The sequence below is a fragment of the Acomys russatus genome, chromosome 5, assembly GCF_903995435.1.
Source record: "Acomys russatus chromosome 5, mAcoRus1.1, whole genome shotgun sequence".
Classification (NCBI taxonomy): Eukaryota; Metazoa; Chordata; class Mammalia; order Rodentia; family Muridae; genus Acomys; species Acomys russatus.
Window position 1 is genome coordinate 8,974,602 of NC_067141.1, and position 13,756 is coordinate 8,988,357.

A 13,756-nucleotide genomic window follows, 5' to 3' on the forward strand; every position below is an offset into this window, starting at 1 on the left:
GGGGTCTTTGGCACTGTATGCAGGCCAGTGTGTGGAGCCCTGCCAGGCTCTCTCATCTCATTCCACTTGGCCTCTGTAACCCCATAAAGCAACTGCCTATGTTCACATGAACCCCGTCTTCCCTCTGTCCCACGGGTATCACAGGCCTCTGCCAAGCTGAGAGAAGCTGCCCTTGAGCAGGAAGACGGGTGAAGGCTATGAGGGGTACAGAGCGGCCATGGTTTTTCTAGTGGCCATAACTAAGAAGCCACAACAACTCCTGGAGTCTTGTTTCTGTAATCAACAAGATGAGGAGATGAATTAATGAGCGACCAGGTAAGAATTCATGCTGGGGAGATAGCCGCTCTCTGGAGAGCTCAGCAGCCAAGGTCACGGCCGCTGCAGATAACCCAGAACCTAGTAGCCAGCCAAGCTCTCAATACCAGATGTACTTCAGAGCACTCAAGGGCATCTTTTAGAAGATCTTGAGGGCCCAAATGGACAGATGTTCCCATGTGGCTACAGTCACAAGAACTGCCTTTCCCTTTTTTCCTCTCTCTCCCAAATCTATGCCCATCGCTCAGAGCCACTCCTGCAGAGGGCCCTGGATTAGTCTCCCCAAAGACCCAGCTGGGGTTCCTTCCACACCGGAAGTTTGTTCTGAATTGACATGGGATCTGCCCTCGCCACTGTGTCAGCTGGAAACTGGTCTCAAAGTCCTTCTGCTTGTGCTTCTTCTGCCTAGGCGTTTCATTTTTTTTTTTTTTTTTTTTTAATCAGACGATGAGCAAAGATGGAGCCTCTCGAATGCTGGGATATCCTCTAACCCAGCGTTTCTCAACCTTCCTTTACAGCTCCTCATGCTGTGCTGACCCCCAGCCATAAAATTATCTCATTGCTACTTCGTAACTGTAATCTTGCTACTGTTATGAATTATAATATAAATATCTTGATATGCAGGGTATCTGAGGTGGGATCCGCGCACACACACAAAGGGGTTCGGCCCACAGGTTGAGAACTGTTGCACTAGGCTCTGCCCACCAGGTGATCAGAAAGCCCCTCCCCCCTAAAAGCAAAAGCTCAGCCAACACCCAGAGAGCAGTGTGGAGCCTCAGACCTGCAAAACTAGCCTTCCCTGAGACCATGAGGAAGTGGTTCCACGCCATGTGTGACCTACAGTTCTGAACAGTTAACCCTGGGAGTGCGACCCACCACTGAGTGTAACACACCCTCCGCGTGACTGTCTTATTCACTGTGTCCTCCTAGGGGCAGACAGTGAGATTTGGGTATTTGTGCAAACACAGTTGCAGGTCTCCTGCTACTTTGACTCCTCGTGGATGCTTCCAGAATCTTTTCCCTCTACCTTCAACAGCTGTTCTATGTTCTGGTTGGGTCCCTTAAGCCTCAATCTGCCTTCCCAGCAGAGATGCAAGCTTGACCCAGAGTGGATCTCCCAATTTTATAGCAGAGCGCAGACATGCACACACGTTTATAAAGTCAGGTCTGAATTTCAGGCCACATCCTCTTCATCTGAATTTACCGAATATTCCTCATAAAAAAGTTCTGCCAGAAAGCTTAAGATTTACCTCTTTAACATGTCCATTTTTTAAACTTATCTCTTCTGGTTCTAAGTGGAATATATTACAAGTTTTTCACTTTGTCGTTATGACTGAGAAGCCACATTATAAATGTACTTACAGCTCTGGGCCACCAGCAGTAAGGGAGTTGTTCTATTATTTGCCAAAAAAAAAAAAAAAAAAAACCAGCCTTAGATTCCCTGTCACTGTTCCCAGGCCTTCCTAACTGTCCCTCCCTTCAGTGATTGCCACATTTCTGTAACCTGTGTTCGTCAGACAGATCCAACATCCCATCTCATCACGGTGGAAGTGGCTGAGAGCCATAGTGGTTCAAATGCTACAGAGAGCAAGGGAACACGGTCCAAATTCAGAACCTGGGGTTCCCCGACCTTCACCAATGGGGGCTCCTCAGTCACCTCGGCCTGCACGACAGGATGAGGTATTTCCTGGGGAATGTGGCATTTCCCTGAAGAATTCTCCCGGGCCCGGAGTGAACATAATTAGCTTTTCAGATCACGACGCAGGCAAGGAGGTCACATTACCTGGTCCTGGAGCTTCTGGAACATCAGAGGGTGCGGTTCTTCCAGAATCTTTTCACTGAGCCGAGACTGCCCCTCCACGTTGACTTGTGAAGACGCCTTATTGGACAGGAAGGTCATGTAGATCTCCTTTGCCTTTTCCTGCATCTGCAGGCGACAGGAGCAGGACTGTTAGCTTCCGGAACAGCCTGAAACCAGCTCTACCCTCCAGCCGGCCCTGGAAGAGCTTCAGCTGGGAGCCATTGCTGCCTTCAGAGCCAGGCCCTGCCAAGAAGGGCCACAGCAGCCTGCCCTACACCTAATAACGCATCTAAGGCTGAGTCTCCTGAAACAAAGGCGCCACACTGATCACTCAGAAACAATGAAAATGGCACTCCAGCATGACTCGGGATCTTCCTGTGAGCCCTCCAAATCCAGAGCTCGTGGGAACATTGCTTGGTCCTGAGGTAGAATGAAACTCACTGGTCAAAGCTGCAACCTGAGTGAACCTTGGAGCTGTTGAGCTGCATGAAGGCAAGCAGGCCCCAGACACGGGAGGCTGCATATGGTACAGCCTTGTGTGCGCGGGGACACAGGGGACATCTTAACAACCAGGGGCTTCACTCAGTGTGCACACACACCCGTCTCCCAAGAGTGCACATAGGGACCTAGAACCCCCTAAGACCTCCCATTGAGTGACACAAACAGCCCACTCCAAACAATGAAATAAACCTCTCCCACCCTTAACAGCCACCAAACATTACGTCCGTTTTCATTCAATCACACTCCAGTCAGAACCAGGTACATCCGGTAGGGGCCAATCTGACCTGCTCTAGTTTCGGGTGGATGAGCAACAAGGCAAACTGTGTCCTCTAAGTGAATTTTTAGGGGGAATCTCTCGATTTACCACCTTATGCCTATGTACAACTGAGTGTGCGTGTGGTTCAAATCAGGTGCATTACAGGAAGGGAAATGATGTCTTAGACATGTCAATCAAAATAGAGACTCACTCATGGCCTAGCCCTTAGTAACCAACCCCTCCTACCTCAAGACCCCATCAAAGTAGTCCCAGGCAATAACCTGGGGCCCCGGGATACACTCTCACTCATGTGGCCTGTTGTCACGTGTGTGTGTGTGTGTGTGTGTGTGTGTGTGTGTGTGTGTGTGTGTGTGTGTGTAGAAGAATGTTAATTCAGAACATGGCTGCTGTGGCAAGAGATCACGTCCAAAGACCTTCTAGGTCTATGGGATCCAGCTGGCAGGAGATCTCATCCAAAGATCTTCTAGGGCTGGAGAGATGGCTCAGAGGTTAAGCGCACCATCTGTTCTTCCGAAGGTCCCGTGTTCAATTCCCAGCAACCACATGGTGGCTTACAACCACCTGTAATGAGATCTGGTGCCTCCTTGTGGTAGGCAGGCACTCGTGTGGGCAGAATACTGTATAAATAATAAATAAATCTAAAAAAAAAAACAAAAACAAAAACAAACCAAAGATCTAGGTCTGTGTGATCTGGCTGGGATACAAACATGCCTTTAATCCAGGAGACACAGGCAAACAGGTCTGAGTTCAAGGCCAGCCTGGTATAGAGCAAGTTTCAGGTAAAGAAAAGCTTAGGTCCAGGTGTGGTGATGCATGCCTTTAATCCCAAACAATGAAGGTAAAATTAGTTCATAGAAGGAAGCACCTGGATTTGAAAATGATGTCTAAGTGAGTGGCAGAAAAGGTGAGGAATCAGAGATTTCACAGACTAGGATACGCCCCACTCTCATGAGAAGAGAGAGAAAAGGGAAGCTACTTAGTTTTACAGAGAGAGAGAGGAGGCAGTTTTATCAGGACAGTAATAGAGAGATGGGTTGCAAAGAGACAGAGAGAACTCAGGTGAAGACAGAACAAGCCAGAAAATGAGAAGAAGCCAGAAGATTAGAGCAGATTGCTGAGTTAATTTGAAGCCAAACAGAGCAATTCTGGGCTAAGAGAGAAGCCAGATTAAATAAATCAGCTGGGAGAAGAGTTTGGGCCAGGACAGCAGAGTTGAACCAGCCAGCCCAGAGCTCAGAAAGAACAAGTAAGGATGAGCTTCTTAAGCAGTAAATCTAAAAAGCTGAAAACATTCTAAGCCTAGGTTAGATTGTATGGAGGCTAGAAGCCTCCAGGACTAGGCCTACGTTAGCAGAAGGAGACAGTAAGACTCCCAAGACAACAATTGATGCAGGAAAATAAAAGTTACTTTTACATTTTTTTGTTTGTTTGTTTTTGAGACAGGGTTTCTCTATATAGTCTTGGCTGTCCTGGACTCAACTCCGTAGACCAGGCTGGCCTCGAACTCAGAGATCTGCCCGCCTCTGCTTCCCTGAGTGCTGGGATTAAAGGCGTGCACCACCATACCCAGCCTCTGTTGCCACTCTTGATAGTGAATTTTTTTTTTTTTTTTTTTTTTTTGAGCTGTACTATGGCTTTGTTGCTGGATAGTTTCCTTGGTGCTTTGCAGTCTCTTTGTACCTTTATTTCAGTTCCTTGACTAAGAACCCAGAAACACCTGGACCAGACTCTGACCATGGGTGACAGGCGTGATGGGCACAGGGATTTTCTTTGGAGTGTTGAAAGTATTTGGGGCCCAGTAAGTGGCAGCGTCTGTACAGCATTGGGAATACAGTCAGTGCCATGGAGACGCCATAAAGGGAGTTTTGATTATGTGTGTCTTGCCAGGACAAATGAAGTCCCACGGAGTCACACATACACACATGCATGCGTCATTGCCAGCCCCTGCTATGGTGTGGACACACCTAGGCCTGTTTCCCCTCCCTTAATCTCTTGGTCTTTTCTCCTGTTAATGCTGGTTTCCTACTGAGGACCAGGGACAAGATGGGTGACACCAGGAGTGTCTGACTCCAAGTTTTAATCCTACTCAGGTCCCATGAGGCCCACTGAGCTCCCCAGGGTAGATGGCTTCTCAGTCTTCCAAAGAAGGAGGAAGTTTTGCTTTGAGTGACCACGCATTCTATGTAAGTAAGGCACCGTACACCCAGAAGTCCCCAGTGCAGCACCACTGGGGGCCATGGAGGTATCTTGGAGACAGAGCTGACAAGATGCTCACTCATTTGTACTCTCACTGCACTGAGAACCGTGGCAGAACCGTGGCATGCCCGGATGGCAGGAGCCAACTCACACCGTCTTCAAAGTTGCTGTGGGCAGGGCTGCAGACTCAGCACTCTCCACAAGAACCTCCCTCCCTTTTCTTGAGGAGGATGGAGACATCTGTGCACCTGCCTCCCCTGCAGCAGAGCTAGCTCCTGTGTGAACCTCAGGTCTCAGGCCTCATCGGACCCCACAGTGCAAGGCAATAGAGAGATGCCTTTGACATGCAGCATACAACTGGGGTTTGCAGAGATGGGAGAGGTTGGGAGGCCCCATGAAAATACTTTTCTCCCAGAGAGGCTCTCAGCCTCCGAGGGTACTTGCAGAGCTTGGCCGAGGGAACACCCGGCTCTGAAAACTTCTGGTCTTATGAAAATCTGTGGAAGTTTTCAATTAGCCATGCTTGAAAATAGAAGAAAATGAGCTTGCTTCATGCCAGAGACTAGAGAGAAAAAGAGCCAGTGAGGCTGAGGCCTGACTATATCTCTGCTAACACAGGAATGGGGCCCAGTGGGGATCTGCACTCAAAGCCATGTGGCTGTTCTTTCTGACTACAGGGACAATTAATTAATGTCAAACTCAAAGACAAGGGAGCCTCTTAAGATAAATACGACTATTCCTAGGATAGGTCTGGAGACTATCATGAACAGCAGTTTGGAACTTCGTGTCTCTCAAAGACCCACCGGCTCCACAGAGCCATACGCCTCGCCCATCACCCCCCATTCTGTCAGAAGGGAACATTTTCTGGAAACCCACTTCCTGTTTTAAAGTTACTTCATGAAGGCAGAATTTCAGTTGGCCAGATGAGCAAGCTGCATGCAGAAGTGTGTGGGCCTGCCCCTCCCCAAGACATCTTCACGCAGCCCACGAACACTCTACCGTGCATGTATGCACACACACATGGCCCACGTGATTTCAGGCTCTCTGGAATGGCTCCGAAAATGAGACATACAAGTGAGCAGCTTGAGGCTCCAATGTGTGTGTGGGGGCGGGGGGGAGGCGGGTGGCCCATGGGAAAGGAAGCAGGTGCCAGGGCTGCAGGTGTCCAAACCTGGCTCTCAGCCAACCGTCTTGCACCAGCTGCCCTTCCCCAGCCTCTGAGAAGACAGTGAGTCCCTGTGCTGACCCAGCGGGCGCGAAGGGAATGAGTGAGCAGCAGAGTTTATCTGGGCTAGGATAGGAAGTGTGATCGAAAAGGGAAACCCTGAGACTGCTGACCACAGGCCAGTCACGGGAAGGCCTGGTGTCCAGGCTGAGAACACTGAACAAAAAAAGAAGAACTGGTCCCTTGAGCTATTCTGGTAGATTTTTCCAGACTTTTGTTAACCCTGTTCCAGCCACTGTAGGAATAAGAATAGAATGGCTCCCTTGGTGGAGTCAGTTCTAGGTGTGTGAAGACGCTACCAGACACGTCCAGCCAGCCTCCGCCTACGTCACGGCCCTCCCTTCCCTGAGAAAGACAGATAGCTATGTCCAGGCTCTGACACCTGGGTGAGCTCCTTCCAGACACAAGGCCGGGCCTTTCCTTCTGGTATTACACTACCTGGTTTGCACCAGCACGGGGTAGGAAGTCAGCCCTGAAACCCTACTTCCCACCAATGGAGGTTTAAGAGAAGCGAATTCACTTCACTCATAACCCCGGACATCCATCTGGCCAGAACAGCAAAGCAATCAGTTGTCCAGCACTCAGGAGGGCAGGGTGAGGCCCCTTCTCCCTGACTTAGGCCACGTGCTGACATTCTGCCACCACAGAAGCATTTAGCTCACTTCCTCACGGCAAACGGCTTCCTTACTGCCAACTCCTAAGACACATCTCGAGAAAAGAGTCCACTGGGAGCTCCTCCCACACACTCTCCTTTCTACCCTCTCGCCAGAATCCTACCATCCGAGGCCATGTTGCCTAGGGGCTCCTGGGTGTTTCTGGTTGCTAAGCCCCTGCAGGGGTCGCTGGGTGCCTCTCTGGTTCCAGTCCTGAGTGCCATGCCTGCCTTCTTCCTTCACCCTGCTCCCTCACCAGAGCTCTATTCTCTCAGGAGTCCCGGGTTCTGCCTTTCTCCCTTACCCAGTACTCTGCCCTCTTAGCCCCTCCCTAAATTTGAGTCCTGCCCTGGATGCTGTAACCATATGCTCCACCATGCAACCCAACAGCCTCCCAAGCCATTGCCCCATGAGTTAACTGATTGCTGGCAACACAGGTAGGGAGTTCCAGAGACATTACGAGAAGGGAAGGTCACCTCCTGGCCAGGGCTCCTCTAGGAAGGTGGAGCTTCGAGTCCCTGTGACACCTCTTCATATGGCCCACACCCTGTCTGCTGCATGCCTGACTCTGGAACACATCTCCCATCAACCACTGCTCTCCATCCTGCTCCTCCACAGGAGGTGGATCCAAGAGAGAACACATTAAAATGGGAGTGCGTATGGACTTCATTCATATTTGGTTCAGAAAGAGAATAGAACAAGGACAGGGCAAATAAAGTGAAGGGGACGGTGAGAGAGCTCAGCAGGTAAAGGCACTTGTTACCAAGCCTAGTGACCTGGGTTTGACACCCCCCACGACCCACATAGTGGAAGGAGAGAACTGACTTCTACAAGTTGTCCTCTGACCTCCACACTGCACTGAAATGAATGTAACTTTAAAAGTTTTAAATGGCAGAGCACAGCAGCACACATCTATAATCCCAGCACTCAGGAGACAGAGGTAGGCAGATCTCTGTGAGTTCGAGGCCAGCCAGCCTGGTCTACAGAATGAGTTCCCCACCCCCACCCCACCCCCAACCACCAAAATAAAGAGTGTTTCCTGCCCTTTCGGAAGACTGGAGTCTGGATCCCAGCACCCATGCTGGGTGGCTCACAATCTCTTGTAACTCCAGCGCCAGGAATCTAATGCCCACTTCCACAGCCATACACACACACACACACACACACACACACACACACACACACACAGAGAGAGAGAGAGAGAGAGAGAGAGAGAGAGAGAGAGAGAGAGAGAGAGAGAACAGAGCTTATATTCATTCAGACACAAATACACATATATAAATAATATTAAAATGTAATCCTACATAGAAGCTCATAACAAATTTTAATGCCTATTCTAGGATCCCAACTTCCATGTGCACAAACATACATGCAGACACACACTCATATACATAAAATAAAAATAAATAAATCTTTTTAAAGCCACCCTCCACCTGGAAAGATGACTCAGCAGTTAAGAGCACATGTTGCTCAGCCAGGCTCAGTTCCCATCACCCACATGGTGGCTCATGACCATTTGTAATTAACTCCAGTTCCTGAGGAGGTGTGATGCCCTCCTCTGGCCTCCACAGGCACCAAACACATATTTGGTGCACACGCATATATGGATGCAAAGCATTCATATGTAAAATAAAATGAATAAATCTAATCATTTTAAAGACTGGATTTTTGGCTTAGCTCAGTGGTAGAGTACTTGGGTCCCCTGATCCAAAAATAAAAATAAAATAAATCGATTGAGGGAGGTTCCAGAGGAGTGAGAAGGGCTGGAGGGGGGGGGGGCTGCCAAAATGAATAAAGTGCTCCAGCTGAGTTCCACATACAGACCCCAGCAAAGCCTTTCCAAGCAGCTGGATGGAAGTGTATCCAGTTTATGAACATACCAGGCTTGCCTCTACAAAACAAAAACAAAAAAAACACAAAAGCAGGGACAGTCCAAAAGGGGCATCTAAGCATAAAATTGGAATCATAAATAATTAATAATAATAATAATAATAATAATAATGATAATAATGATAATAAATAAAGAAGTAGAAACCCAAAGATGAAAAGGAAGGAAAGAAAAAAATTACAATTAAGAGCTCAACTCAGGGGATAGGGACTATCACGGGAAACAGACAGACAAACAGACACAGAGCTCATCAGGGTTGCGGGCACCTGTAGGAAGGTGGATGACCTGAGGCTAAGAGGTCAAGGCTAACATGGGCAATAGAGCTTGTCTTGAGAAGACCACTGGGACTTGCTGTTCAGCCAGCCTGGCTGGAGAATGGTGTGCTGCAGGCTCAGTGAGAGACCCTATCTCAAGGAAACAAGAGAGCCAAGCCGGATACCTGGCATCCTCCTCTGGTACCACATAGGCGTGATCCACACCACCACCACCACCACCACCACCAGATCCTGTCTCCAGTGGAAGAAAAGGAGGAGGGGAAGGAAGAGAGAGCAGCTGATGCTTTAGGAAGGCACTGCCTGGTACCCCACCAGGCCTCCACCCCGATATTCCACCCTGCAGTTCACAAAGGGGGAAGCAGAGGAGGCAGACAGTGAGCACAGAGGCCAAGATCAGACCACGTTCCTAAGGTCCAGTGTGGACCCTGCCACTCCCATGGTGAACATGGATTCAATGGGCTAACATGTACATGACGGGCTGTAGTCAGAAAGGCACTACCAAAACTAGACAGCGACTGAGTTCTGGAGGGCGCTGCGGGTGAAAGCAAGAAGCCCTCCCTACGCAACCCACTCACTCACAGAGAACAAACTTCTCCTAGGGAACATTTTAAGCTCTTTAAAACACCTTTAAAAAAAAAAAATCCCCAAAGAGAGATCAGTTATAGGATCAAGTTGTAGTGCTAAGCAAAATATACCAAAAAAAAAAAAAAAATTCAATGCCACAGACTCTTTATAACTGTAAGCTTTGAAATAGAAAGAACTGTCATATCTAAATGCTGGCACAAAGCTCTCTCGGAGCTGAGAGCCAGTCCCTACCCTACCTCCATGCCCCATCCTTGATGTGGAGGCACAGGGCTGTACAATCCTTGCCACATAGTAAACAGGTTCAGTGGACGTGAGCTGATGGATGAGCGAGTAGGTGAGAGGCCGAATGAATGAAGGAATGAATGAGCGAATGAATGAACTCAGGGTTAGACAACAAAACAAAACAAAACAAAACAAAAGCAAAATCTTGTTGGAGATTTCTCTGGAGTTCTTTTTAAAGATTTGTTTTTATGTTTAATTGCTGTAATATGTAGGGGTGGCTGTGCACACATTTGTGGCGGGGGGGGGGGGGGGGGGGGCGGTGGCCACAGAGGCCAGAGGCATCATATGCTCTGTAACTGGAGTTACAGGAGGTCATGAGCCACCTGACACGGGTGCTGATAAACCAAGCGTGGGTCTTCTGGACGAGCAGACTGAGCTTTGAATGGCTGAGCCAGCTCTCCAGCCTGTCCTCTGTGGTTTCTTAAGATACAAATGGTGAATTATCCTAAAAGCTACGAAGACATCACATGCTAACTCGCAGGAAAAGGGCACATGAGAGAAAGGCTTTAAACCACAGAGAAATGGAAGGTGCTGGGTACAGATGTAAGGGAGGAATAAGAAACAAAGAGAACCTGAGGGCAGGAGGCGAGAGGTGTCATGTTCCCAGTTTCCCAGAGTCCCCCAAATTCCCTAGATATATGAATGTTGAACCTTCCTAAGCCATGGCCCTGCTTTGCCCAGTGGCCTGAGTAGCCTGCCAGGTCTCAGTGAAAGGCAGTCTAGACTCTGGGCTGCTCTATCCGACAGGGCTTCTAAGAACGAAAGGCCCAGCAGGCTAGAATGCATGCTTATCTTTCAAGGCCATGTCACAGCCAGGGTTTCAGGGCCAGACGAGAGTCCAGCCTGAGTGGAGGGCACACCTTCATCCCACAGAAGGGAAGAAACGCCTCGTGTTCCTGGCACGGGCCAGGATGTTTGCATACTGTAGAGAGGAAGAAGACTAAAGATGCCTGGACTTGTGGGCGTAAGAGACGGAAAGACAAGACTACAAAAGACCCCGGAGAACATCATACGAGATGCCGGAGTCGCTGAGTGTGAGCTAGTCACGGAGGAGAGGCTCAGAGGGGAAGCAATTGCGAGCAGTGAGCACCAGCACTTGGATCTCCAGGACTGAGGCATGGTGGCTTTGCCTGCGATTTCAGCCCGGGAAAGAGGAGCCAGTGCAAGCCGGCTAGTGAGACCAGCTGTGTGAACAAGCTCTGGGTTTGATTGAGAGACCCTGCCTCAGTGACTAAAGTGGAAAAGTGGTGGAGGATAATACCTTCGCATCAGTCTCAGGCCTCCGGAGGCGTGTTCACACATGTGTATGAACACCCACACATGTGTGCTCATACACATGAAAAATAAAACTCATGCACACATGCACGACACAAGTGCACATATACAACATACACACACACACACACACAAAAAAAAAAACAGAAAAAGAAAAAAGGAAAAGAAATCAACAAAGTTGTCTTTAAGCTAACAGAGGTTTAAAAGCCTGATTTGTATCAAGCTCACAGCTGCCTCAATTGAGAGCAGATAGAGATAAAAACCTCCCACGCTCCCTTGGGGGCAGATGTGGTAAGTCTGATTGTGAAATTCAGTTAGGTGCCTTCTGCAGGGCCTGCCTCCTCCTCCACTTCTGGAAACTAGTAACTCAGAGCTGACTGCCTAGTTTTACCTCCCCAGCAGTGGGACCCAGTTGAGCCTGTGGGCCCAGGGGTCAGCTTTACACGCTGATGCAATGTTCGGTAGGTAGGTAGGTAACTTAACATGGGCTGCCACTGACCTCTCAAATTCTACCCCTGTAGCTGTGCATGGTAGCAGCGTGAAAGCTCAAAGCTGTGGCCCAGACCAAGACCCAGACATGCCAGTATCACCAACAGTTCCACCCTCCCCAGCAGCGCTGTGCTGGCTAGTTTTATGTCAACTTGACACAAGCTGGAATCATCTGAGAGGAGAGAGCCTCCATTGATAATATGCTTCCTCCATAAGATCAGGCTGAAGACAACCCTTAATTTTCTTCATTAGAGATTGATTTGAAAGGGTCCAGCCCACTCATTACGGGTGCTGCAACCCTTGAGCTGGTGGTCCTGGGTACGGTAAGGATGCAGACTGAGCAAGCCATGATGCATAAACCAGAAAGTGGCACCCCTTCATGCCCTCTGTATCAGCTCCTGTCTCTAGGTTTCCTGCCCTGTTTGAGTTCCTGGCCTGTATTCCTTTAGTGGTGGACTGTGACATGGAAGTGTCAGCCAAATAAAGCCTTTTCTTCCCAAGTTGCTTTTCTTTCATCAACTCTGTAGTAACCCTAGCTAGGCAGAAATTAGAACCAGGAGTGAGGTGTTTCCATGACAGACCTGACCATGTAGTTTTGAAGAGAATTGCAGAAAGACTTTGGAACTTTGGGCTGTAAAAGGCACCGAGTGTTCAAAGACTGGCGAGCTATGCTGTCAGAGCTTGGGAGATAAGAGTGCTGAGAGAAACGCCTAAGACGGAGGCCTGGCCTGTGGTGTTCCAAAGGAAAGTTTGAGGCAGGCATCTCTGTTCCTTGAGTAGAGTGGGGAATCGGTGCAGTATTCATTATACTGGTGGGTGTGTTCCAGACTTAGGGACACATGTCTTCCAGAAGTCCTGGGGTAGGTGTTGGGCATGGGGCTGAAGAGAAGGGATACTGGTTCTAGATTTCCATAGGCTGTAACAAGGCGGTGCCGCCCAACATAACAACATTAAGGTCCTATAGGGACTTTCCAGGGCCATGGCACAAGGGCCCTTCCTTACAATAGCGCCCACATTCCCAGGTTTGGTCACACCTACCCTTAGCTTCCAACACATCCCAACAGCCCCCTGGCAAACAAGACCCTTCCATGCCTGCTCTTGTCACCAGGCTGTTGTTCCTGCTTCTAGAATCACTGGTTCCCTCTCCCCAAGCAGCACTGCAAGTTTCAGGCCCCAACTCACTTCCCAGTAGACCTCCGTGACCTCCGCTGCCTGAGGGTCCTGAGACTTCCCACTTCCCACATCTGTGTGCACCGCACTGGCAGAGCATGGTACTCTAACGAAGCTCATCTGCTTTGCCCATGAGGCGGGTGTCTCCAGCTCTTTTCACAGTGCCTGGCACTGAGCAGGCACTCTGCAATGGGCTGGGCACTCCACAAGAACAGACACACACAGGGCAGGTGGGGTACAGGAAGGTGGCGGGGTGGCTCCAGAGCACTGTTAAAACTCAGCTCTGTCAAGGACCTCTACTTCCTGCCTGGGCCACAAGGATAGATTTGTTCTCTTGTGGGTCTCTCCCGCTTCTGACCTTCAAAGAGCAAGATGAAGGCCATTGGCATGACCGCCTAACTCTAAGCTAGGTGCTTATGGTATGATGCTGGTCACACTGGATGTCACAAGGCCAGCATATAGCAGAGGTTCTCCCAGGCCTGTCTTCAGTGCTGGGGAAAGAGGAGAGGGGTGTGGCCTCCTTCCCAGGGGACCGCAAGCTTGAATCCTACCTTTCCAATGCTGGTACAACTTCCCACTTCCCCCATGACGTCCCTTCTCCATCCAGGATGCTCTGGGAGAAAATGGCAGAAAGACACAAAAGCTCCACAATCATTCATAGTGGGGCTAGGCCAGCCTGGGAGACTCAAGCCACAGGAACTCATCTCAAACTCACTTCTTGTCCTTTCCAAAGAGGAAAGCCACAGGCCGCTCCACCCTGGGGAGAGAGCCTTGCACCAGACCAGGGAGATGCGTTTTCCAGGCTGTTGCCTACAAATATGTAA

General features: G+C 49.4%; 1 protein-coding gene across 3 annotated transcripts in view; it reads right to left on the bottom strand.

Annotated features, from left to right (window-relative positions):
- The window catches only part of Rgs10 (regulator of G protein signaling 10), a 41,952-nt gene that overhangs the window by 10,526 nt on the left and 17,670 nt on the right, over positions 1-13,756 (bottom strand). For all 3 annotated transcript variants that reach the window (XM_051145387.1, XM_051145389.1, XM_051145388.1), the window contains exon 4: positions 2,099-2,242. In XM_051145387.1, the coding sequence (XP_051001344.1) occupies positions 2,099-2,242 (144 nt within the window). The remainder of the gene's footprint in view (positions 1-2,098; positions 2,243-13,756) is intronic.